This window comes from Lonchura striata, chromosome 2 (assembly GCF_046129695.1).
Source record: "Lonchura striata isolate bLonStr1 chromosome 2, bLonStr1.mat, whole genome shotgun sequence".
NCBI lineage: Eukaryota > Metazoa > Chordata > Aves > Passeriformes > Estrildidae > Lonchura > Lonchura striata.
The window spans coordinates 23737068-23760283 of record NC_134604.1 but is presented as its reverse complement, the minus strand read 5'-3'; the positions used below and the strand labels follow the sequence as shown (position 1 = coordinate 23760283).

At 38.3% G+C, this 23216-nt stretch overlaps 1 protein-coding gene across 2 annotated transcripts in view; it reads left to right on the top strand.

Annotated features, from left to right (window-relative positions):
• Positions 1-1945: 1945 nt before the first annotated feature.
• The window catches only part of F5 (coagulation factor V), a 34614-nt gene continuing 13343 nt past the window's right edge, over positions 1946-23216 (top strand). Inside the window, exons 1-13 of one of the 2 annotated variants that reach the window (XM_021549100.3) lie at positions 1946-2957; positions 6036-6127; positions 7074-7196; positions 8274-8486; positions 11219-11362; positions 12311-12532; positions 13076-13241; positions 14925-15102; positions 16198-16300; positions 16663-16874; positions 17638-17788; positions 18465-18677; positions 20391-22329. In XM_021549100.3, coding sequence (XP_021404775.1) covers positions 2797-2957; positions 6036-6127; positions 7074-7196; positions 8274-8486; positions 11219-11362; positions 12311-12532; positions 13076-13241; positions 14925-15102; positions 16198-16300; positions 16663-16874; positions 17638-17788; positions 18465-18677; positions 20391-22329 — 3917 coding nt within the window. In that variant the 5' untranslated portion in view covers positions 1946-2796. The remainder of the gene's footprint in view (positions 2958-6035; positions 6128-7073; positions 7197-8273; positions 8487-11218; positions 11363-12310; positions 12533-13075; positions 13242-14924; positions 15103-16197; positions 16301-16662; positions 16875-17637; positions 17789-18464; positions 18678-20390; positions 22330-23216) is intronic. The other variant, XM_021549101.3, reaches the window with a different exon arrangement.

Below are 23216 nucleotides of genomic sequence, written 5' to 3'. Positions count from 1 at the left end.
TGTCACCAGTTGTGAAAGCTGATGGCAGGTATAAGGATATGACTGCCTGCTGGCACTTGGGGTATTTTTTCGATAAAGTAGAACCAAGTTTGTTGCGGATCCTAACTTATTCGTAGCAAGTTGCATATCACCACTTTACATCTCTTTTTAAAAAAAGATCTGTTTGTGATCGTTCAGAATCAGCTTAGGCTATTTCACCCAGTCTAGGTGGAAAACTGGCACTGCCAGTTAATTTTGCAGGTCAGCTTTTAGAGCAGGACTGCAAGTATACCTTTAGTATGTTTTCACATGTAGCATAAGAAGAAATCAGGACCATAATTACTGGGTGTCAGAATAGACAATAATCTTGCACAGTTGGAAGATGCAGACCTGCTGTTAGTGTTAAAAGATATTTCTTAGGCTTCTCTTTCCATGGTTGATTTTCATTTGGCATTTCAGTATCAGTACATCCCAAAAGTACTTTATTTTTGGAATAGCCTTGTTTTTTGTGCTGCAGAGATTCTCTTGCCAGTCTGCATTGGACCCACATTCCTGCATGCATGGCTTTTGATCACATGATTTTTTGATGATGTTGACTTGTAATTTGCACTTGAACATGTCAGTAAGCAGTGAGGATAAAATATGAAGTTTGCAGCATGTGTAGTGTTGTGAAGTAGAAAAAAAGATCACAGCTAAATATATTACTAGCCAGTAAAGTTGCATTGTCTTGGAAGATTCCATCCTGAAAGAATATATTCTGTAGTCACTTATCATGGACTAATAGTAATAATAGCTTGCAGGCAACCAATGCTAACTAAAAATTATATGTATGTATTAGACTTTCACAACATCAGCTAGGATATAATTGCAGATATTAGCAATTAATTATCAGGTGGAAGGGAACAGCATCTTTGGATTATTAATAATGATTTTCAGAACACTGAAACTTCATAAAACCTGGAGGATACAATGTGATGGAATAGCTTCAATAAAATAAAAAAATTTTTAAAAGTATGGCTGATGCAGATGATTTCAGGAGGTCGATTTTACGTTGATACTTAAAATGTGAGAAGAGGAGAAAATAAGCAAGCAGCTAGTATTGGATTTCTTTTTCTTAAAGTATTAAAGAATGGTAACAAATGGTAATCAATGTAGCTTAATGGAAAGTATATGTAGTTCAATTTGATACTGATCTTTAAAACTATCAATATGATCAGCCATACTTATGAAAGAAATACTTGCCTTTAGAGTGATGCTGCATAATTTGTTGACTAAGAAATTTCAAAAATACAGCTCCCAAATTCCTCAAAATGGATAAAAGGTAAGTAACCAATTGATGTCAGCTTTGATGATTCCCAGCTCAAGGACACAAAGCAGGGGGTTAATCATGTAATCTGTGCATTAATTTTTAGCCTGCCATATTTTAGCTTTTTATTAAAAGGAAAAATTCTTAGAAGCCTACTTAAAATGTAAATTTCTAATGCAAACACTTAGTTCATTAAACAGAATCACAGGAAGATTTGTATGTTTAAATAAACATACCATGATGTTGGCAGTCATGTGCTGTCTAAGTGAGCACGATTGTTCTCAGGTTTATGTGCCAAATGATCCTGATATTTGGTAGTGAGCATTTAGCTGCTGGTCTTCATCTTTTCTTCTTTTTTTGAGCCATCTTCCCTATTTCTTTCAAGTCCTTATGGTACCATATAGTTTGGATAGAATTAACCAAGCTGCTAGTTAGGCCATTCTACTGTTAAAAAAATATAGCAAACCTAGAATTGATCAGGGCTTCTTTTGAAGTAGTCCAAAATGAAATGTTGTCCTTTTTGTCTAGTTCTGGAGTGGAGTTATTTTGATTTGGGGTACAGGTAATTCTTTTCATTAAAATATTAGGAAAACATTATTGAAAAGGTTCTTTTCATTTTCTGGCCACAAAAAAAATAGATAGGATTTTTTTTTTTTTTTTTTTTTCTAGTAATTGAGTGTGTGGGAATCATGATCAACAATTTACTTCTTGTTTTGACCAACCTCTTAGTACTGGCAAAAGCAGGGAAAAATATTTTTAAATACAGTTGGCATTGGTAATTATCTGATCAAAAGCTATTTTCCTAATTTATTGTTAGATAAATGTCAACAGACTGTAGTCAAGACTAGATTAAAAGTCGCCAGTCTGACTTGGTAGCTGTCACTGAGAAGCCCATTGGTTACCTATTACCTGAGGTATTTGGGAATGTAATGGGAGTCAAGTTCTGAGCATGCAGTGTATGGTGATCTGAACTAGATTTTAGCTCTGCACCCAATTCTAGTCCCTGTACCTAATCCTTCAGTATTTTGCATTCTGGGAATGATTTCTTAGGAGGTGTAGCATCTACCTGGGAAATTTCCATCAGTGCCAGCCATGTGCTGGGTTTCTGTTTTCTAGGAAGATAGAAAATATGTCCCCCTTCTTCCTAACCACGTAAGTCAAACATCCTGTAATTGAAGTAATCTAAATAATCTTCTGCCTATGATATCCTGCCGCTTCAGTACACAATGATCCAACCACCTAGTGGGGCTGAAGCTGCTTCTCCTTGGTACTTGTCTCTTGCTGGAGGTGTGTGGAGGAGGGGAAGGAGGTAGTTTAAACAGTTTTTTATCTCTATTGGATCCCTGTCAGTAAGGGAGGCGGAGGTGAAGAGCAGTGACCTGAGCACAGCAAATGTTACGCTGTTGCATCATAATTATTGCATTTCTGAGGGGAAGTTAGAAGCAACAACAGCAATAAAAGCAGTGGTTTCTGCCTTGTCTTCCAGAGCAGCTTTAACAGGCATCTCTACCATGACACTGCACTGCTTACAGCTTTTTCTCTTGCTTCTGCTTGGTTCTTGGTGGCCAGACTCAGAGCAGCATGTGGTGGGAGCTGTGAAGATCAGGGAGCACTATATAGCTGCACAGTTCACCAGCTGGACCTACAAACCAGAACCTGAGGAAAAGTCCAGGTAACAAAGTACAGGATGGGAGGGATAAAAGTAGTCCTCCCTTGGGACTGAAAAGTGGTTTTTGTCTCTCATCTCTTGTGGAATTGCACAGCCCAGGAGGACTTTGGAGCCCAGTCTGTTGATTTCAGAGGAACTTGGTTGACCTTAAACAGCATAATCTGAGCTAGAGCCTGTGACATATTAAAAGCTCCTTTTTATTTGCTGCATTAGTGAATAGAATTATTTTTATGTTTTCAGAGCACTTCTGTTAAATAAGCTCCAGGACTTGCTTTTATCATTTTTGCATAGCTTAATGTTGGTTGCTTGGGTTTTTTCTTAATGTATTTATTTTAGGTACATGGATGCTGAGCAATGTTAAGTTGAGCCATGGTTTGGTAAGATTTCAAAAACTTTAAGACTTTAGAATTTGCTGAAGGAATAATTATGTTCCAGTTTTGATGCTATCACTTTCACTTAAATCAGAGCCAAATGAACTTTGGAACTAGCTGCACCATTTCTGAGTTGTTCAGGACTTCTGTGAAATGTACATTCTAAGTCGTGATGCGTAAAGGTTGTAAGATCAAGCATTACTCTGCTTCATTAAGTGAAAATGCTGATTTTATTTTTTCATATGGTATTGCACAGTGGCCAGCCTACCTGAATCCACCAATCAAGAATATAAAATAAATTATTTTTGTTACTACTACTCTCCTTAGGATTATAAACGCTGCAGGTGCACTGCTGCAGATTTCAGGACTTGGATGTATTTTCAAGTTCTGTTTAAATTAAGGGGGAAAATTAGTAAAAATTAAACCTTTAAATTAATTAAAAATTACTTTTCCTCCTACATTAAAAGTTTTTTTTCTAGTGATGCTTTTTTACATATATATAGGTGGATGACTTGCTTTTCTTTTTTGTTGTGATTTTTTTTTCTAAACACGTATTGTGTTTCAGGATAACATGGAAAAGATACTTCCAGTTCAGATTATGACTTTCTAACTTTTTTCTTTTTCCAAGATCTAATAACAAAATTTCTGTGATTTCTAAAACCCCCTCAAATGTTTAATAGAACTGGTATAAGCATAATGTCAAACTGCCAAGACAGAAGAAAATAGGATTTAAAGGTAGGAACATGAAGCCAGATGCCATTTAAGTATTGACCTGAACATGTGAATCTACTAGTTAAAACTTCATTCTCTTCTACACTGGGTGCATCAGTGTAAGCATCAACTGCTGTTTGGTTAAATTCACATTGTGGAGGGAGTCTTTTCATGCAGTAGAGAGTCACAAAACTGTCTAAAACCTCTACTGAAGTTCTCTGAGATAACCCAGTAGTATTTTATGTGCAATGTCTATTGAGTTACCTTGCCTAAGTATTTAGAGCAAGTCACGTCCCAGATGGGTCTAATGAGTTTTATAAAGCTTATAGAAATTTAACTAAAACCCAAAACAAGCAGACAAAACCCAACAAAACAGCCAACTAAAAAAGACATCCAAAATAGAAAAACAAACCTCACAACACAAATATACTCACTGGGGAAGAGTTAATGACTTTGATCCCAAAGGTATTGGAGTATGTAACTTGTGCTGATTTCAGTAGAAGCTGAATGCCTATATGCAGTGTAAGAATCTGATACTTTGGTGCTTCTATTTCTAAATAATTTAAGAGAGGCTGAAAGGAAAATGGGCTCTTCCTGAACTATTTCCTTAATTTTGGGTAGAAAAGGATGCCTTATTTCCCTGAGTGTCCGTTTTTATCTTTGCAGAGATTTGTTACTATGTACAAGTGCTATTTATTTATAAGGCACTTCAGCACAAACTCAAAATGTATTTTATGTGCATCTTGCAGTGTTGCTGCTGCAATTCCTAAAAGTTCGGTAACTAGACTTGCTTGTGTAGTGTGATATTTCTGAAGTGTTAGTGCACTAGGTATTTAATTCCTCCTCACTATTTAATTGGCACTGATAAATTTCCTCTTCTAACCCTGCAGTCTCATGTGCCTATTCTCTTGAACATTGCCAGATTAGGGCAGCTCTTGTCAATGAAGGTTATGGATCCTATACTTCTCCTTAAGGAATTAAACAAAATTTTATCAATGACTTTAAGGAGGGGGGAATTAATTGAAACAGCAATTGTTTCTGCCTGACTACTGTGGTGAGAGAGGGTTGTGGAGGAATTTACAAGAGGTCTCTTGCAAAAGAGATCTCCCCCTTATGGACTATGGATGTCACTGAAGTGGGTTCTCTCTGCTCAACCTCCCCATGCTTGAGCAGCCCATCAGCTCCTCACTGTCCAATGTGCCTGAAAGGGCATTACAAAGAGAGCAAGTGGAATTACTGTTGGATTCAATCATCATACCTACTAGAGTAAATCAACCAGTAAATGTGAAGGGCAGTTATACTTTCATCCCTCTTCTCGTCATTATTTCCATTGCAGAAGTGTCATTTGTTGGTTTCCTTCTGCTTGTTTTCTAAGAAAACATGTGGTCACCTGGGTGTGCCAAGTTGTTTATGTAAAAAGACTAAGGGCAGTTTGCAGTATTTCTCATTTTCTAACTTGCTGTGACTTCCTTAGCTGTTGTCAGAGAACAGCTTTGTACTTGACTTCAGAGTCATTCCTGTGACAGGAGCTTGCTGTTAATGCTGTTGTAAAATCATTCTGGTGAGTCTTAAAGTTCAAACATAGGGCTGAGCAAACAGAAATACAGGTTTCTTTCACTCTGTCTTGTCAGATGCTTTCTAGGTTAAATATGGTTGAAACATCTTCCTGGGTCTTGGACAAAACAAAGGCATTTTTATGCCTAAGTAGAATCAAAAGGACCCATAAAAACCACCAGTGAAATCAGTGGTGAACTGTTCTAGGTATGGATATTGGATGCCCTATATGGCATTATCTGGTTCGGGAACATCATGAGTTCAATAGAGCAAGAGGGAGAAGAGAAGACACTACAAAGAGTTGGACTGTGTGCTTTGCCTTCAGCAAAATGTGCAAGTGATTAAATATATTTCCAAGATTCATTTTTTGAGATTTCCATCAAACAGCAATGGCATCTCTGAGAATCTTTGTCCTTTCAATATTTTTTGTAACTCTTGGTTTCAGATTGGAACATTCAGATCCTGTATTTAAGAAAATTTCTTACAGAGAATATGAAGTGGATTTTAAAAAAGAAAAACCAGTGAATACATTTGCAGGTAAACAGGAATGAAATGTTACGGGTATTTTCATTTATTTCTTATTTTAAAGCCAGTGACAACTTAAGCAAGGTTGTATTTTTCCATTCATTTTTGCACATGAACCAAATAGGCACAAGGCATGAGGTCTCTACAGTGCAGGAATGAGGCTTCCAAAGGCCATTGGGCTTTCAGAGGATGTGGCTGTCTGCAAATCAGTTGGACCATACAAAGTTGTTCCCTTTGTTTTCAGCATCTGATGAGATTTACCACACAGCCACAGCGATGACACTATGAATTCCTTGTGAAGGAGCCTAAGGCCTGAAACTAAATATATACAAAATAGTTTACAAAAAAAGAGACTAACAAGCCAAAAGTTGTCTTAGCAGCTTTTTCAATTGCTTACTTTTGCAACATGGGGAGTAGGGATACAAGCTCTTTAAATCTTTTGCAGGAAATGCCTCAAGAAATTTGCAGTGTGGAAACCATTATTTACTTGGATAACATTTGGGAATGGAAAGATCTCTTTGTTTTGTGACTCCTGGCATTCAGAGTGCTCCTTAAAGTAATGTGTTTGGATGCCTTTCTCTAAACTCTTAAACTACAAAATGTTTGTCTTCTAAAACTATTTAATTAAATTGTATGTGAAAGATGTATAGAAATTTTCAGTGAACCTCAGGATGAATCTTTTGATAGAGTTTCTGTATCTGTAAATAACTTTTTTCCCTTTATTTTCACATGATTTTTAAGTACTAGTTGTTAGATGCAAAATTTATAACATTTTGGAATATACATTATAGGCTTTAAGTTCCCATATGCCTTATTCTGGGTAAATCTTCATTGCAGTGTTATTAACATTCTCTGCATTAATTTTGGGACTTGTACTTTGAGAGCTAATATTTTCTAAAGGGGGAGAAAATTATTTCTTTCACTGAAAATAATTTTCCTCTATCTTGACTAACTACAGGACTTCTGGGACCAACCCTGCGTGCTGAAGTGGGAGATACTTTAGTGGTTCACCTTAAAAATATGGCTGACAAGCCAGTCAGTATTCATCCCCAAGGTCTAGTGTACAGCAAAAATGAAGAAGGTAAATACTGTAGAAATTCCACATTTTGCTCATTTGCTTGTAGACTACTGCATGAAATGTTGACAGGGCTCCAAATCAATGTGTGAAGCTGTGTGTAACAAATATCTGTTGATTCTGGATTGCACCTTCACCTCCATTGTTAGCTCCTTTCTTGTTCATCAATTTAACACTAGGAATATGAGTGTTATGAGCACAGTTTCCTAACAGTGCTGATCATGCTGTTCTGATACTCAGAATGTAATGCTCAGCTTTGTGGTGCTTTGCTCCACACCCTCATGAGGCCAGCAAAAAGAGATGATAAGCTATGACCAAATGGACAATAAAATATTTCTACCAGCATGAAGTGAGTTTGGTTGTTCATGCTTCTTGGATTGCCCTGCCCTGGGTGCTGAGTCAGAGCTCTGACCCACAGTTTACAAATTCATGCAAGGCTTTGGTTGTTGTCCAGGTGCAAAATGAGTTTTGCCAATCCATCTAATGGAGTTGAACAGAACATTTCATTGGAAAGTGATGGGCAGTTCAGTTTGACTGTCTTATTAATTTATGCAACTTTTGCATATAATATTGACTTTGGATTTCAGTTCTCTGTCTCCCCTTTGTCATATTGCAGATCTGGATATGGCAGGCACAGATATGAGCCGTTCCTGCCTCCATATGTGGATGTGCAGTATGCAAAAGGCCTAAGATAGCAAGGCAGTGCCAGCCCAGGCAGTGGCTTTATAAGAGACAGAAAGGTGACAGAGTGGGCAGCATTCCTCTGCAGAGCACCAGTGAGCAGAGGCTGAAAGCTTCATCCTGTCCTAACCCTAGTCAGACTGATGAAGAGTCCAATCTTTTGGCAGTGATGATACTTCTAGGAAATCTTTAATCCCTAAGAAACAGGATGGTGGTGGAATAGCTACTCTCCCCATGCTACTCTTAACAATGTGTGAGTGGAATCACAAGTTATCTCTTTGAAGCTGAAGTATCATATAAACAATATCAAACCAAGCTTTTGGAGCTGATTGTAGGAAGATATTCCAAGCATTTTAATTGCTCTTTTTCTTCATGCCACCGTACTGATTCTTTTCTTGGCAGGCTCCCTATATGATGACAGAACATCACCTGCAGAAAAACGAGATGATGCTGTACTTCCAGGCCAGCTCTACACATATGTGTGGGATGTATCAGAAGAAGTTGGTCCAAGAGAAGCTGACCTTCCTTGTCTTACTTATGCTTACTATTCTCATGAGAACATGGCAATGGATTTTAACTCTGGTCTGATTGGAGCATTGCTGATTTGTAAGAAAGGTAATGAATGCTGTAAGACTACTGTAAGGTATTATATTTTAATTAACAAAGATTATAATGTATGAGAGAAGATATATTATTTTCTTTTTCACATCTTTACATGCAGTGCAAAACAAATGTTTTTAACATCATTCTTTTAGATGTTAAAGTTTTTAAATGCCAGCTGTTATGGAGTTCCATCCTATAATTTTAGGATGAGCAGAAAACATTAATATATAGATACATTTGCCTCCACTGGTTTCATTTGCAATTGCTTAACTGATAAGTATATGACCTCAAATTTCCTGCCTAAGAATAAATGTTTTCTAAAACTTAATTCAAAATGGTTTGGCAATTTCAGAGAGTAAGGCAGGAAATAATTGTTTTACCCATGGTCTTTTAAAGACTGTCTGATCAAGAACCTGGAACACTCTCTTCTGTAACATGGCTTTAAAATTGTAGAGCAGTGTGTCTTTGGCTAGTCATTTGAAGATATGTCCATATTTGAACAGATTTTAAGTCTTAAAATTGTTTTTGCACTTGTAAATAGCTGCTAGATACATATCCCTAGTTTGAGGGACAACTGAAACCACATGCTACCATGTACAGTACTTAAACTACTTACTGGTCCCTTAAATCCAAGGTTTTTCCAAATAAATATCCTTCTTGTGGTGAACGTGCTGTGAGTTATTTATCCTGATTTGAGTCAAAAATTTTGTCTAGACTGCATGGACTCGGACCTCAGAGCTTCCCAGAAAGTAAACAGAACACTGGTTCAGTGTGGGTTGTACGGGGACACTCTCCTCACCTACAAATACCCATTTTAATGCAAAATACACCTACTCTTATCACCTCAAAGGAGTTGGAGTAGCATTAATTATGTTCCTTCTGAATTTTTTTGATGATTGGTGCTTTTAGTATTATCTAGGACTTGTTATTTTCCCGATTTTCATGGGTTTTCTTTCTCTGGGATTCTGTGTATATGTATATTTTATGGCATGCTGGTTTACCTTATCTGGGCAAATACTTTGAAACTACTTCCTTCACAGGCTTCTCAAAGTCATGCACTCTGAGCTTGAGTAGGATATGAATTTGAGATGGGTTGGCATGACCATTGCCTTCAAGAAAATTTGGCTGTATGTTTCTGGCTAGAACAAAGACAAACAGCTCACTATGCATATCTGAGCACAGATTTTTGACTGGGCACTGTGTCTAGTAGATGTGCAATATACCTGTGTATTTGGTCTGCCTGGCATGGAGTTTTGTTTCTTCACAGCAGCTCATATGGCATTGTGTTTTGGATTTGTGGCTTAATAGCACTGATAATACACCCAGCCATGTTTGAGCTCTTGCTGAACAGTGCTTGCACAGTGTCAAAGCTTTCTCTTTTTCCTGATCAGATCTCCCCAAACAGTGGGCTGGGGGTGCACAACAGGTTGGAGGGGACCCATCTGAACAGATTAAACAAATTGGCCAAAAGGTTATTTTCTACCATTAACATCATTCTGCAATAAATGGAGGTAGAGAAGGAAGCAACAGTGTGGGGAGAACAAGGCGTGTTGACTTCCAAGGTGACTGTTTTTGAGAGACTGACTGGGCATCAGTCAGATTGTGGGAGATGATGACTAATTTCTTCTGCATTGCTTGTTGTTTTCCCCTCTTTCCTTCACCTTTGAACCATCTTTATTGACCCATGAGTTTTCTCATTTTTGTTCCTCCTGTTCTCTCTCCTGTCCTGTTGGGAATGGGGAGGCATTGAAGTGGGTGCTTGGCTGCTGGATGGGGTCAGCTCCCCACAGTCTGACATATTTAAGAGGTGGTTAAGGTTATAAAAAGCGGGCTTTTGAGTTAAAGCACTGCATCAATGTTCTTTGTGTGGCAAGTAGATAAATTCTTCTATTGATCGGAAGTTTATTTTGTGAAGAAAAACAGAACTTTGTAGCTTCTCATAAATAAAAAAATTATATTAAAGATAATTTCTTCCACTTTGTCTTTTGCTAGGTAGAATAATCAATAAGTTTGCAAGTTTTTCATTCTTGCAATCCAGAGGGACCAGATTATATTTTGAAAGTAGCAACTGGAAGTTTTTGACGTGAGCAATCTACAGAAAGAATCAGTAAAAATCCACTGGCCAATTCTGTGTGGCATGTCCAGAATGAATTCTACTTCTTGACAGAAATTACATCTGTATCACAAAATCACCCAGGACAGTTTCTTGTAACTATCCAGTGCAGCAGTGTCTGTTGAAGTCTTTTGTGTGTAAATGTTGTTCGCTGGGTGGTCAGTTTTAAGCTTTTTAAAGGTGCTGGTGACCTCAGTGCTTGAAAAGGTGCTGTTCACACTGCTGTTGACTCTGCCATCACTCTTCTCCTTGCCTCACAGTCTGAAAAGAGAGGACAGCATCTGATTGTGAACTGAAGGTGTTTGACACTCCCCTTTTTTAAGGTGATCTCTGCAACATATTGGCAGAAATTGTCTGAGACAATTCATTGCATGATGCTTATTTTATCTGGAATACTTCAGACTTTTGATTTTTAGTGAACCTCAGGATGAGGTTACCCAATCCAAAAGTACTTCCAGAAATAAAATCACATTATGAGCATTCTAAAGGCTTTGTTTTGATCAGGCTCAGCCAGTACATGGTAACAGGTGAAACAAGCTCATTAAATATATTAATGCAACATTAATGCAACTACATGTGAAATCTGCTTTATTTCTGCTTCAAATTAATACCTGTTGTTTCTCCTTCACAGGAAGTCTAAAGGAGGATGGGTCACAGAAACATTTTGACAGGGAATACGTACTGATGTTTGGTGTATTTGATGAAAACAAGAGTTGGCAAAAATCAGCATCAGTCAAGTATACAATTAATGGCTATACTGATGGAATGTTACCAGGTACTGTTCTGGCTTATGTGAAATGAAACTAACATTTATGAACACTGAATATTACCTTTAGTTGCTTTTCATGCACAAGAATGGGAACGTGGAGAAATGGGATACAGCCATTTTTAGAATGTGTCTGTGAGCATCTAAATTCTGCAAGAAAACCTGTGCTGCTGAAAGGAAGTCACACCAGATTACTGATAGGAATAATGAGATTACTTCTAGGAAGACTTCTGCTTGAATAAAAGGATTACTAACTTTAAAAAAAATAATAAAAACTTCTTGGTTTTTTTTAACAAGCTGATGGTGAGAGAGTGATTTGATTAAGTGAATTGTTGGTTTTACAGCATATAGAACATACTGGGTGCAAAACTTCCTGAAAGTGGAAAGTCAGTTATCATTAAAAGACTCAATTAAGTGAGAAGACTAGGAAGATAGTAGTGGGGCAGTTCTGTTGCTACTGCTTTTCTGTTGTTTTCCTAAGAAAAAACTTTAATATCTCTCTCCCATCCATTGAGCAAATAGGCTCAAGAAAAGGCTGTCTTAAGTGGCGATTTTTTTAAGGAAATATTGTAGAGGGTAGTTACTGTCACTAGATACCACATCAATCTTTATCTTAGATCCTCGCTTTGTTATTTGCATTTCCTGCCCTATTTTCCCCTCACTTCACAAGCAAGAACAGGTCAGCTTTCCAAAAGAAGGCACTGGTTTTTTTCCTGTTTTTTCCCATCTTGTTATAAGTCAGTTTGTCACTTGCAGGTAAGTGTCATCTATCTTCCACTGACACGTGATTTTGGTATCTGTTCCATTTACATGCTTCTGGAACTTCCTCTTGTTGCAAACGTTGATCACAGCAAATTTTTTTTAATGTTTTCAGTGAAGATTCACTGAAACCGAGGGTGCATGGGGAAATTGCATGATTTGCCTGTATTCTGAACCCTAATCTCTTGTCTCTTTCAGATTTAGAGGCTTGTGCATATGACAACATTAGCTGGCACTTAATAGGAATGAGTTCCAAGCCAGAAATCTTCTCCATTCATATCAATGGCCAGTCCATGGAGCAAAAACATCGCAGAGTTTCTGCTGTTAACTTGGTGGGAGGAGCCTCAACCACCGTAAACATGACTGTGACTGAGGAAGGAAGGTGGCTCATATCTTCTCTTGTCCAAAAGCACCTGCAAGGCAAGGAAACATCTAGTTATTAGGCACCACTAAAGCTGTCCTTCTCTATGTCCCAAATGACTTCTGCTGTTTTGCAACAACGGTACAGTTGGTACAGTTAATCTGTTTCAGGTGGTTTTGTCATTTCGCTAAGAAACTGACCAAGAACCAGGTATTCTGTTGGGAGTGCATGGTGAACTGAAAGATGTTGTTATCTGCACTTTTACTACAGTGTCCACATCACACAGCAACAGTGATTCAATACTCCAGTACTTAAGTCTCTGTGAACTGTTCAGATAAGCACCACTATAAAATTAGTAAGAAACCATCTGTTTCTTGAGAAACTGAGTACTTTCAGCTAAGGGTATTTCAATGTGATAAAACTATTTTCTGTTCATCATTTGAAAGTGGTATCTTTCAGCAATGATCAGAATTTATTTTAAAGAATGAGAAAAATAACTTTTTTACAAGAGATGGAGATATCTTTTGGGGGTGAAAAAACAGCTGAAGTGGTAAGAGTTCCTCAGATGGGAAATCACTGTTGTCCTGTTTCCTCTCAATTAGCTGGAATGCACGGTTACCTCACTGTAAGGGACTGTGGGGACAAAGAGGTGAAGAAGAATCGTCTCTCCTATAGAGAACGCCTTATGGTCAAAACCTGGGACTATTTCATTGCTGCAGAAGAAGTTACCTGGGATTATGCCCCAAGTATTCCAGACACTCTTGATAGGTAAAATAATAGTTTGTCTGTATAACAGGGAATGTTAACATGAAATCACAGGATAATTGTGGCTGGAAAGAACCTCTTGGTATCCAACAGCAAAGTTGCACTGGACTTTATGTGGTTGCATTTTTATTGTTTCCAAGTACAGGGACTCCTCAGCTTCTCTTGACACCTTTGCAACTTCATGGTGAAAAAGTTTTTCCTTGTATGTAAGCATTCTTCCTCATGGTGCACTTTGTGTCCATTGTGTCTCGTCTCTTCACCATGCAGCTTTGAGAAGCATGTGGTCCTGCTTTCTCTATAATGTCAATTTGATAGTTGAGGTTAAACATAAGATGCTCCCTTAGCTATGTCTTAGCATGACTGAAGAAACTGGAATTTTGTTTCTATGCCAAGTGTCTGGCTCTCTGATCACCATGGTGGCCCTTCACTAGACTCTAGCCAGTTTCAGTGACTTTCTTCACTGAGAAGCCCAACAGTGGACACTTTCTTTTTCCTCTCACAGGGAACCCAAAATAATGAGATGACTGAGGAATTGTCCAAAGTAGCATACAAACTTATTTTCTAAAATACTTTCCAGCATCAATTCTGAGATAAACAATCTAGGAGAAAGGGAGAGAATATTTCTGGAGATTAAAAGTTTTTAGAAGTTCACTACAATAAAGTGTTTAGGGAACAGGAGAAAGAGCTCTCTATAAATGAGATCTGCATAAGTAAGCATATTGGGCTATTTTGCTCAACTTAAGATGAATAGAAGGAATACTGTAACATACATGATGTCATAGTGCACAGTGCACTGTGGGGTTAAATTTCCAATCTGTCAGTTCCTCATTGCTATTTGTGCCTTTACGAGCCTTTACAAACTGATACTCATATGAATCTTTAAGGATTTAAGCAGAAGAAAACAAATTCCTTATTTTGTGAGGGTTGTACTTTCATATGTCTCCTTAGAAATACAGTGTTTGCACAACTCACTCTCCTTTGTCATGATTTGCTTCCCTTATGTGCTCTTGAACTGCACAGAACTAACTTTTATATCTTTCCTGACAGTCACACTGCCTTTCTTAACCACCTCACTGCTTTGATCTTTCCTCCTTTTTTACAAAACTCCAGAGTTTATCCCTTTTCAGTAACCTTTTTTGAACTGTGAGTGACAGCAAACATGTTGCTCTGTGTAAAGTCCAAGTATTTATTCTAGTTTTTCTCTCAACATTAACAATTTTAATATTTGAAACCTCAGTGTAACAGTACTTACTTGTATGATGCCTGACTGTGCATCATACAAGTGTTAAGTCTGTGCTCCTATTTCTCCTGGAGTCTTTGCTACTGTGAGCAAATTGATTTATTTTTCTCCATGCTCAACTAGGCCTTTGAAAAAGGGAAACAGTGATTTCTGTCTTACCTTGAAATTGTACCTGCTGCTTCAGATTGTTTCATACTTGTATGTACACTGCTAAATGTAAACTCAGATATTAATTTGTCATATGTAATACCAAAACACAAGTAATGATCTAAGATTCTTCTTACCTAATTTAGGTTAGAGTTTGGAATGAAAAGCTTTAGGTAAGTTTAGGGTTTGGTTTTGTTTTCAAGCAGTGGATTTCTACCAGTTGCTTGAATACTATTTTTGTATTTTAACAGATGCTACTATTCAAGTTTTGTTGATAATTTTTTTCCTTTATTTTTAAGACACTATAAATCACAACACTTGGACAACTTCTCCAATCTCATAGGTAAAAGGTATAAAAAGGCTATATTTACACAATATACTGATGCCAGCTTTACTAAACGTCTGGAAAATCCTCGTCCCAAGGAAACTGGAATCTTGGGCCCTATTATCAGAGCTCAAATCAATGATAAAGTCAGAGTAAGTAACACAAATACAGAGATTATTTATACTATAACATGTTTTTCATTGAGGCAGAGATACAAAAGAACTAGTTTGATTTTTGTTGTCTTTCAAATAATATAGCTAATGTTCTAAATACTGGCCCTGTTAAAAAGTATGATCATAAGTAACAGTGTTTCGTTTGCATTTTTCAGTGTTCCTTCTATAGTTTCCATGATTGTGCTTGATTTTACAACATAAACATGCTTCAGTCACACTCTGTAAAATATATGTTGACTGATATATGTATACTGGTCCAAATGGGAAAAAAACCCTAGACCTGGGTGGACTTCTGAGGGAATTTGTATGTGAGGTTGAACTTCATGAGCCTCTTGTTTCTTATGCTAATATTTTTTTCCAGCTGTTTTAGACAAAGCTACTCAGTTTCCTTGATCAAATGTTATTTCATGAGGTTATACCATGAAACTACAAAATATTTTCATTACAAGCTTGTGCTGCTACCACATCCACTTGTCTTTCTGTTGTCATTTAATGATGCATCACAAAGTTCCATAACCTTTAACTTCTATAATTTCCACCATGACTCTGTGGCTCTGAATTTGAGCTTAGCACGTTCCTTTTTTTCTTTTCTCTTTCTCTCTCTCTTTTTTTTTTTTTTTTTTTTTTTAATCGTGTTTTTGTCAAGAATAGGCAAGAAATTTTGCCTTTTCCTTACATATCCCCTCTGAGCCTTAGAGTCTGGGACAAGCTTTTTTTTTAAATTTTTTTTATCCCATATTGAAGGTTTTTGAGAACTTCAGTCAGTAACTTCATATTTCCAGAGATAATGTGTGCCTAGTAACTAGAAGAACAAGTGTTCTTTTTAAACCTTCCAGAGCCCAGCTGTAAGCAGCTGAACTTCACTGAGTGGGGTCTACAAAGTCCAGCAGAATGGTAACAGCAATTATTCTTTGGGTCTATATATCAAACAATACTTAAGACACCCTTTTGCCTTTCTGGCACTTTCTGGGCTAAACCCAGGTGCAAATTCTACTGTAGTGGTAACTTCATTATGTATTCAGACAAGGATTTGTTTAATCCTAATTTTTTTTTTTCATTTGCCTATTAATGTAGATTGTATTCAAAAATAAGGCCAGTCGACCCTACAGCATTTATTTCCATGGAGTGACACTTGCAAAGAATGCAGAAGGAGCTGATTATCCTCTGGATCCCACAAGTAAAAAATTTGTGAAATATATTTTTGCACATCACTAACTGTTATGGATGGTTTTGTTGCTTTGAAGGAGGTGCTGTGGCTGAGAATGTGCATGACTGGGAGACCTCAGTTCTGTGCTCTGCCTCTCCTTACCTGTTGTGTTGCCTTATAGAGAAACCAAGGTATTATCTGCAAAGCAGAGACAAATACCCTCTTTGTTGTGTTAGTTTTCTGTTCTTGTTTGTTATTTTAGTTCTTGCTGAATTTCAGTTATCTTAAGGTATCTTTTAATGGCCAAACTACACTAATGTCATTAGAAGATGCAGCTTGATATTAAGATTTGGCTCTGAGTTTGTATCATTACTGTTCTTGTTTTTCCTTAGGCAATGGCACCCAGAGTACAGGAGTTGAACCAGGGAATACATACACTTATGAGTGGAAGATTGCTAAAACAGACCAACCCACTGCACAGGATGCACAATGTATTACAAGGATGTATCACAGTGCTGTAAATATTGAGAGAGATATAGCCTCTGGACTGATTGGCCCACTTCTGATTTGTAAAAGTGAAGCACTGACGCAAAAGGGTGTGCAGGTAACTTGTTTGGGCAGATTTTGCTCAAATAATGCTATTTATGCTACACTGAATTTAGTTTTACTTCCCTTAGAGAACTGTTCTGTGGAGAGCAGTTAAACCAATAGGCTCCTGAAGAAACAGTCCTCTAACTGTCCACAGCAGTAAGGGAATTATGTTCTGTGTTTCTCAGCAAGCACTAAGAAAGGTCAACAAAAGGTCAGCCAGACTTTAAAGTCTATTTCTAGACTTGATAATAAATTTTCCAGCTGCTATTATATTTTCATATTCTGAAGATATTCATATCTGACCTGGTTCCATTCTATAACAGAGACAGTTCCATAGCACCTGACAATCTCAGGCACAATGAATCTAGGAGCAACAATGAATCTAAAACAGCGTCGGAGTGTTCTGGGAGAGGGCTTCCCTTTACCAGTTATTGAAATCTTGCTTGGCAAAGACTTAAGCATCACTTGAGAGAAAAAAATGTCAGAAGCTTTGTCAGGTCAAACCAGAAGTCTGGCCCTGTTACAGAGAGCCCGGTGATAAACCACCTGTGCATAAGCAGTGCTAGAGGCTTGCTCAGCATTCCACTGCAGGTTGGTTGCAATAGTAGGTTTGAAGTCTGGAGCCTCTGCTCCCTTCCCCATAACCTTTGGATCACACTTACCAGGACTCTGGTGAAGCTTATGTTGCTCACATAGTAAGAAAGAGATTGTAGGATTGAGCTCTTAATATGTGTATCTGCTGATAAAATGTAACTGCTGTGTTGATTGTCTTTCAGAAAAAGGCAGATGAGGAGCAGCAGGCAGTGTTTGCTGTGTTCGATGAAAATAAGAGCTGGTACCTAGAGGATAACATCAAGGAGTACTGCAGCAACCCAGCCACTGTTAAAAGGGATGATCCCAAGTTCTATAACTCGAATATAATGCACAGTGAGTGGGATACTGAAATGAATACTAGGAAAGCTTATATGAACCTGAGCACTCAGTGATTGCTTGTTCTCAGAAGTACCTGTGATTGGGGAATCCTCCAGAGAGTCAATGAACTTCTAACTGTGCCAGGTGGCACTGGACACAAATAGGACATGTCATAGAATTAGAAAGGTTGGAAAAGACCTCCAAGATCAAGTCCAGCCTCTCACCTAATACCAGCATGCCCACTAAAACATATTGCAGACTGCCACATTCATTTGTTTTTTGAACACTCCCAGGGATGATGACTCTGCTGCTTCCTTTGGGAGCCTGTTACAATGGTTATACACTCCATATATAAGAAATTTTTCCTGATGTCCAACCTGAACCTCCCCTGGTGCAGCTTGAGGCCATTTCCCCTTGTTTTATTGCTAGCTGCCAGGGAGCAAAGGCCTACCCACATCTTGCCACTAGTAGCTAGGCTGGCGCTGGACCCTGACGCAAAGACAAGGGTTAACTAAATTTTGATGCAGCACCCTGCTGCCTTAGAAATAATATTTTTAGAGATGGAAATTACCATGTTTTCAGCTCTGTGCCAGTCTCTTCCCAGTGCAAACATAAGTCCGGTGCACTGACATCAAAGAATGGGAAGTTGTAAAATAAACATACCAAAATAAACACTTTGCTTTCCTTTTAGCAATAAATGGCTATGTGTCTGACAGCAGTGAAATCCTTGGATTTTGCCGAGATACTGTGGTTCAGTGGCACTTTTTCAGTGTTGGCACTCATGATGAGCTTGTCTCTGTTCGCCTTGCTGGACACTTTTTTCTGTACCAAGGGAAATACGAGGATACATTGAGACTTTTCCCCATGAGCGGAGAATCGGTCACAGTGGAAATGGATAATGGTGGTAAGTGGTGGAACTGTAGTGTTTGACAGCTCTTCTAAGACATTATTTAATCTCCAGTCTATAAGGACTTATATAAATAGGAGAGAAAACTCTTCTGATAAACACAGTGCTAGAAAACATTTAATCATTCCCCATGCAAGTCATATGCATGGAGTTTTGCTGGCTACACCAGCTTAGCTGTATGCTGTACTGAGGCTCTTTTTGTTGGTCATTTTGTGATTTTTTTTTTTTTTTCACTTCACAATTAGTACTGGGGTTAGTAATGGTAATTTTAAGGCAAGATTCTTCTCGGTAACTGGTATCAACTCCACTGTATGATTTCCAGGTTTGCTACATTCTTGTCTATTCTGAGCAGTCTAAAATGGGCTGAAACTGTCAAATTCTGCTGGTCATTAACGGGTAAAATGGCTACACCTGACCTTAGTCTTGTGTTTATTGAGCAGCAGTAAAATCTGCCTGCCTGAACTGGGTCACTGGACTGTGGGATACATCTCAATGTCTAGCTAGAATTACCACTGTGTCCTGGAAGAGGGGCCATCAGAACCCATGTAGTCCACATTTAAGGCATTACTTCCAAAAAGGACAGATTCTTTGTCATTGAAGTCTGTCCACTTTGAGTGATCATTCTAAAATCCCTCAAGGTTTAAGTATCCTTATCCCATTTAAAATATCTTATTTTTTAATGAATTATATTTTATGTATTGCACAGCATCAAGACCTTATAACTTAAAAATGTTTAAGTGGCTTGTATTGCTCAAGACTAGGGAATCATTAAAACACTATTAGACTTCATGTAAACTTCCCCAGTAATAAACTTGTATTTTTGTTTGATTTTGGTATGCAGTCTATTCTTTCCATCTAGGCCATATTTTCTTTGATAAATTTGCTGGTTTTAGAAATCAGGAAAGCTGTGCAGGTCATTCAAAGCTGATCAATACAGGAAGAATTGTATGTGACCTTTTTAATAAAAAAAACTGTTTATCAGGGTGTTCGTTCTGTCTATTCTGTCATTTATGTTCATTCCAAAAGCAAGGTTTAACAAGCAAAGAACTTGATTTGAGGTTTTTTAGGGAAACATTTTATTTTCTTCTCTGAAGTTACTAGTTTCCAATCGAGAACTTACCTTGTGACAAGGTTTTGGAGGAATTATTAAAACCTTTAAATTAATCCAAGATGCCTCAGATTGGCAGCTTAAATAGCTTGTGTCAGATTGGAAATTCAAATTGCTTTATTCTTATTATACTTATTAAAGATCATCCATGGTTTATTCAAAAGCTTTTAAAATACTATGTTTGCCAACATTGCCTCAGAATGTATTTTCTCTGCTCAGAATGTAGCAGTGCATGCACCAGTAAAGACAGGATAAAATTGAAACTTTATCTTGAAAAGTCTCACTCTTAGATCTAAACATCAGATCCTTTAATTTGTTTCTTTCTTTATCATATCCATCTCTTTCGTGGGTTATTTTTGGACTCAGGTTCTAGTTACAGCTTAATCTATGGAAAAGATTCCGTCTCCTAGATTTATTTATATGTGCTCTTATTTGTCTATATTTAATAATTATTTTTCACTGCAGTGAGAGCTCATTAATATCCCAGGTCAAGATTAGCAGTCTTCTATAGCAGGTGCTGTAGAAGCAACACCAACTATTTGCCTTGGCCACTTATGTGACAAACACTGTCCAGTCTCATAAAACCTTTATTTCAATTGCAGGCACTTGGCTTTTGGCATCCTGGGGCACCCCAGAAATGAGTTACGGCATGAGGCTGAGATTCAGGGACGCTAAATGTGACTATGAGGAAGATGAAACATTTGATGTTGTGGCTTTAAGTCCCACCAAGACTGAAAGAAAGGCTGTTACGACTTCAGCTGAGGAAGATGTGCAAGAAAATGAGGAAAATAAGGAGGAATCAGATTACCAGGATTACCTGGCTTCTTTTTACTCCATCCGAGGCTCAAGAAAGGCAGCAGGTGATGAAGAAAAACAGAATCTTACAGCTCTGGCCTGGGAGGAGTATGAAGACACTGAGGCTATGAGTTCTGAGGTGGCAGTTGGCTCAGGTCTGACAGCTATAAATAGTAGTGGAACAACAAACAACTCTAAGTTCTTAGAAGCTCATATCACTCCTCTTCCCCCAGGCAAGGCTGAAACATTCCAGTCAAATCACATATCAATCACAGCAGAAGAGGATTTAGTTTTAGCTACCACGAGTGATGGAGAAGCTGACTTGGTATTTGAGAATAGGAGCCAAAGCAGCTATGAAATAGCTCACAGTAACATGTCTGCAGGTGAACACTTGCTGAACAATGGGGAAGGCCCAGTGAATGTTGCAGAAGAGCTTCCAACTGGTGGAAATGACAGTAAACCTTTTCTGGAAAAACATCAAGATCAAAGCACAGGAAGAGGAAATTATACTACTAACCAGAGAAGGAAAAGGCGAAGCTCACTGGCCATTAAGTTTTACTCTGTCCAAAAGATGAATACCCTTCTAAATCATGTCCGAAATAAAAATGTCTCATTTTCTGGCAAGACTGATGCACCTCTTTCTGTGCATCATACAGAAAACACATCCAATGAAGCCATGGTGGGAACTGGCCAACTGCCAAATGAACATGATGATGATCTGGAAAAAGAGGGAAAGAAGATGGAAAACGCCATGCACACAGTTAACTTGACACTGGATTTGGACCTCATAGTAGGAGATCGGTCTAATGCATCTGGCCTTTCTGAATCCAGGATATCCAAAGATAAACCAGAAGATGTTTTTACTTTAGAATATATGTTAAACAATACAAGCCCTAATTCTAGTCCTGCTGTAGTGAAGAACTTACTAGAAGCATCATTGCCTGGGGCTGGGAAATATTCATCTAAAATGACTAGTGAGGAATGGAATTTGGTATCTGCAAAGATGAATCTGGGATTAGAGGCAAACTTAGATAAATCTGCTGGTGGCAAGTTAAATTGTCATGGCAGAAATGGTACAGCATCCATAAATAAGGAGGATATGAAGAAGTATCAAGGGTTCTCAGATCTAATGGGGGAAAACCAGAAAGGGACCCACATGCACCCAACTCATAATGGAAAGGAGGGAAACAACAATGATACCTTGACTTTGTCTGGAACCTTCAAGATCCGAAGGAGAAAGAAGGAAGATGCAAAAATTACCTACTTGCTGAGCCCAAGGAGTAGAAACCCCAAAAAGCCCAGCAATTCTGTAGCAGGGTTTGGCCGTGCATTGCTTCCAGGTGGGACCAACCACACGGCAGCGCCGTGCTGCACAGATACCACCAGGGCAGGCAGCGAGGGCAGCCAGAGGGTGAATGTGAGCAGAGGCAGGCACGGAGAGTCAGTGGGTGACGGCCTCACCCCGCGGCAGTTCAGACCATCCATCACAATCGGCCTTCCCCGAGCAGATGGAGACTACGACTATGTGATAGGAGAATCCTACAGCGAGGAGAGCTCGGGTGGGGCATACGAGTACCATTATGTGAGCTTTAATGACCCCTACATGACAGACCCCAAGGTGAACGTCAGTAGGCAGCGTGACCCTGATGACATTGCTGAGCACTACCTGCGCAGCAGAGGCAACAAGAGGAGATACTACATTGCAGCTAAAGAAGTCTGCTGGAGCTATGCAGGATATAAGAAAAGGTTTGCCTAAATAATTTGCTTTCATTTGGCACACCATCCTGAAACCTTGCAGAATGTTGATTCACATGTTGATAAACTTAAAAGCAAGCGTCTGTAATGTGCATCCGATTTCTAACATTTCAGTGGCAGAACCATAAGTATTTTCTGCAGGAGACTCACTCGCCTTAGAAATGTCAGAGTGAGATCACTATAATCAAGCACAACACAGCTAAGAACTCTTGTTTTTTTTTTCTTTTCTTTAGTCCCCCTCTGGTAGACTCATTAGTAACAGTCTTTAATACATCAGTTATAAAACTCACTGCGAGTTTTAGAAAAGGGAATCTTGCAGCTTGTTTTGTTATACTTGAATGTTTTACTTTGTGCTTCTGTTCTTGGTATGTGTACACAGAACAGAGGCCTCCTTGCACAAAGTCTTTCCAGGAATTTAATGGACTAACTGATGGAATCTAGAATGGAGTGTGCTTATAGGCGGGTGAAATCAGTTTCTGGCACTAGCAGGAAATGGCTCTGGTGTCTCAGTTCTCTGCTGGAAAATGGGATAGCAGCACTTTACAAATTCACAAGGCTGCAGTATTAAAAATTATATGAAAGCTGCAAGTTTTTTAATCACACTGGTGACTGCCTTATATTCAGAGTAAAAACAAAGCTGAATAAAGTATTATTGTTGCTCCTGCTCTTTAGAGAAATCAGAAGGTGACTGAATCCTAAGGTTGAGGGATTTTGTTACATTTTGACAGGCAAGACTGGCTACTGTGCCACAGCAAAGAATATGTGAGAATATACTGAGAGAAACACTGTACTAAAAATTCACTCTCTTAATTGATACAGGTTAGGATCAGTGCTCACCCAACAAGGCATAGAATTCCTTGTCATTTTCATCAAAAAGC